General features: G+C 41.4%; 1 protein-coding gene across 1 annotated transcript; it reads right to left on the bottom strand.

Annotated features, from left to right (window-relative positions):
- Positions 1-685: 685 nt before the first annotated feature.
- LOC143542058 (uncharacterized) lies at positions 686-1,366 on the bottom strand. The gene is made up of 2 exons (XM_077034731.1): positions 1,138-1,366; positions 686-873 (listed from the first exon to the last, which is right to left on the bottom strand). The coding sequence occupies exons 1-2, from the start codon at positions 1,364-1,366 to the stop codon at positions 686-688; spliced, it is 417 nt and encodes a 138-aa protein (XP_076890846.1).
- Positions 1,367-3,773: the final 2,407 nt, after the last annotated feature.

Genomic DNA, 3,773 nt, shown 5'->3' with positions numbered 1-3,773 from the left:
TTTTTTTAAATAAGACAAAATAAGTTAAAAACATGTGTTCCTATCCCCACACTTCAAATTTGCATTGTCCTCAATGCAGGGACAGAAACACGACTCAAAAATTTAAAAACATAACAAAACCTAAAAATACAAAAATAAATAAAAAATAAAACAAAGCTAAAAATTAAAAATTAAAAATATAAAAACAAAGTAAAAAAGGAAAAGACTTAATTGATAGTATGCGCATGAAGTATGACGCTAAAGTCTTCTTCCATAAATGCCCTCCATCTACGAACATGCTCAACAACCAATATCTCCTTTCTCTCGTTCTTAAACGGAAGCGGCAACAATACAAACAATATCTAAAAACTCATCTTATCAACCTCGATTGATATTAATCATTCAAAGTATGGAACCAGACCGACCAACCAACCAAACCAATAAACATGAATAAAAACAACAAATAAATAATCAGAAAAGTATACGGCTCCTGCTGCTCCATCCCCACACTTGAATGTTGCATTAAACTTCAAGGGGATCTTCACATTCTCTTCCTTCTAAACTTAATAAAAACTTAAAAATAAAGAAAAACTACAAAAAACTACGTTAGTGACTCAAAGAAAAATAAATATAAAATAGAAATAAAATAGTAAAGAATATACAAACTCTACACTTGAGTTTTCACTCAAGAACCACATGTGACAAATCAGTGCAACGGATCGAGAGGAGTTTCTTCCATTTCGATTGATTCCTCCGGTCCTCCAAGATAGTGCTTTAAGCGATGACCGTTTACCTTCCAACACGTTCCATTATCTGGATTCTCCAACTCCACCACTCCATACGGGAAAACTTCTTTCACCAAATACGGTCCCGTCCACTTCGATCTCAATCTACCTGCAAACAACTTCAAATGAGAGTTCAATAACAATACCTTATTACGTTTCTTGAACTCTTTGCCTCCTTTCAAACGCCGATCGTGTAAAGCTTTCGTCTTTTCTTTGATGTTTAACGATCGGGAATATGCTGCATCCCGAAGCTCCTCCAACTCATGAATCTGAAATTATCTCTTCCTTGCAGCCTCAGTAAGATCGACATTCACAGTCTTCAACGCCCAATACGCACGATGCTCAAACTCAACCGACAAATGACAAGACTTACCGTACACAAGCATAAATGGTGTAGTACCCAACGGAGTCTTGTACGCGGCCCGAAATGCCCACAATGCATCATCTAACTTCTCCGACCAATCCTTCCTACTATCCCTAACCGTCTTCTCCAAAATCCTCTTCACCCCTCGATTTGCTTTCTTGACTTGACCATTCATTTGAGGGTGATAGGCAGTAGAGGTACGATGAGTAACACCATAACGAGCTAACACTTTCTCCATGACGGTATTGCAAAAATGGGTTCCCCGATCACTAATAATAGCTCTCGGAGTACCGAAATGAGTGAACAACTTCTTGAGGAATCTCACAACAACTCGTGCATCATTTGTAGCCAACGCTTGGGCTTACACCCACTTCGACACATAATCAATCGTCACCAAAATATACTTATTACCATTTGACGTGGGAAACGGTTCCATGAAGTCGATGCCCCAAACATCAAAGATTTCAAGAATTCTTGGATGAAATATTACCTGTTCTTTGGCACGCATCACAAATCTTCACAAACTCATGGTCGCATGTGCACCATGATTACCTCCAATCAACCCTTCATGAACATGCTTGAGAATATCCCAACCTTCCTCTTTCGTCACACGTCTTCTCATAATCCGATCACCACCAATCTTGAACAAAAACGGGTCATCCCACACATATCGATTAACATCTCGGAAGATTTAGTCATACCCTCCAAAACAAAACCATTAGCCAAATAATTAGCAAAATCAATGAACCATGGCATACCTTGCTTCTCAGCCGCAACAAAATCGATCGACTCGTGAGGGAATGTATCTCCAATCTCATCCTCACGCAATTCTTCTCTCCTTGGGTCCTTTATGCTGGATAAATGATCGGCCGCTAAGTTTTCCGCGCCCCTCTTATCTTTGATCTTGATGTCAAACTCGGAAAGTAGAAGAATCCACTGTATGAGACGAGGCTTCGCGTCTTTCTTGTGAAAGAGAAAACGCAAGGCTGCATGATCGGTAAAAACGGTTGTCTTCGAAAGCATGAGATACGAGCGGAACTTGTCAAATGTGAAAACAACGGCTAAAAGCTCCTTCTCGGTGGTGGTGTAGTTCTCTTGGGCATCATTCAACGTCTTGCTAGCATAATAGATGGGGTGAAAATGTTTATCTCGTCTTTGCCCCAAAACCGCTCCAACCGCATAATCACTAGCATCACACATGAGCTTGAATGGCAAACTCCAATCGGGAGAACAAAGAATGGGAGCACTTACGAGCTTCTCTTTTAAAAACGTGAACGCCTTTACACACTCATCATCAAACACAAACGGTACGTCTTTCTCGAGGAGTCAGGTCATCGGGCGGGTAATTTTGGAGAAATCTTTGATAAATCGCCGATAGAACCCCGGATGGCCCAAGAAACTCCTACTCGCCTTCACATTCGTCGGTGGAGGAAGTCTACTTATAGTGTCAATCTTTGCCCGATCCACCTCAAAACCATCTCTCGAGATCTTATAACCCAACACGATTCATTTCGTCACCATAAAATGACAATTTTCCCAATTCGACATCAACTTTGTCTCAATACACCTCTTCAACATCTTCTCAAGATTAGCCAAACAATGATCGAAAGAATTACCGCAAACCGAAAAATCGTCTATAAACACCTCCATGGATGTCTCTATCATATCCTGAAAGATGGCCACCATACAACGCTGAAAGGTGGCCGGAGCGTTATATAGTCCAAATGGCATGCGACGGTATGCAAACATGCCATACGGACATGTAAACGTTGACTTCTCTTAGTCTTCCGGTGCAATGGGAATTTGAAAATAACCTGAAAAACCGTCAAGAAAATAATAAAATTGTTGACCTGCCAAACGCTCCAACATCTGATCAATAAACGGAAATGGAAAATGGTCCTTCCGAGTGGCATCATTCAACATCCGGTTATCAATACACACACGCCAACCGGTAACCGTACGCGAAGGGATAAGCTCATTCTTCTCATTCATCACAATGGTCATACCTCCCTTCTTCGGAACAACTTGGGTCGTGTTCACCCATGGAGAATCGGAAATCGGGTAAATCATCCCGGCATCCATCAACTTTAACACCTCCTTCTTCACCACTTCTTGCGTATTCGGATTAAGACGTCTATGTGGTTGCGCCACCAGTTTGTACTCATCCTCCATTAGAATCCGGTGCGTGCAATAAGCGGGGCTAATACCTTGAATATCGGAAAGTCTCCATGCAATCACCCCCTTATGTAGCTTCAGCACTTCAATCAGCTCCGCCTTTTGTTCTTCCGTCAACTTGGATGACACAATAACGGGCAAGTTCGAGTCCTCATCAAGATACGTATACTCCAAGTGTGATGGGAGTACTTTCAACTCCAACGGAGCGGGTTTCTCCTCATAACCCGCCTCACTCTCACAACTAATCTCATTCACCTCTATCATCTCGGGCAAACCCGAAATCTTAAGCAACTCATCACAAATCAAATCATTCTCACACGACTCATCCTCACCCAAATCATCACAATCAAAGAAACCATTAGTTCCCACGAGGTCCGTACCACAAATGTAATCGAAACAGCTATCAACACCTGCAATAAACGAGTTAATAAAATAAACCGAGTGGCATGGACCACTGAAATCATCTTGAT

This window comes from Bidens hawaiensis, unplaced genomic scaffold (assembly GCF_021521415.1).
Source record: "Bidens hawaiensis isolate Kalapana, Puna unplaced genomic scaffold, B.hawaiensis_p1.1 tig00012745_1, whole genome shotgun sequence".
Lineage (NCBI taxonomy): Eukaryota > Viridiplantae > Streptophyta > Magnoliopsida > Asterales > Asteraceae > Bidens > Bidens hawaiensis.
The sequence above is the reverse complement of the archived record's forward strand: the minus strand, read 5'-3'. Positions and strand labels throughout refer to the sequence as shown.

What these genes read in the sequence shown, in the direction of transcription:
- LOC143542058 (XM_077034731.1), bottom strand. Translation starts at nt 1,366, where the DNA reads ATGGAGAAAGTGTTAGCTCGTTATGGTGTTACTCATCGTACCTCTACT. An exon ending in ACCATTTATGCTTGTGTACG is followed by an intron (nt 874 to 1,137) that starts GTAAGTCTTGTC and finishes AGTTGTTTGCAG; the next exon opens with GTAGATTGAGATCGAAGTGG.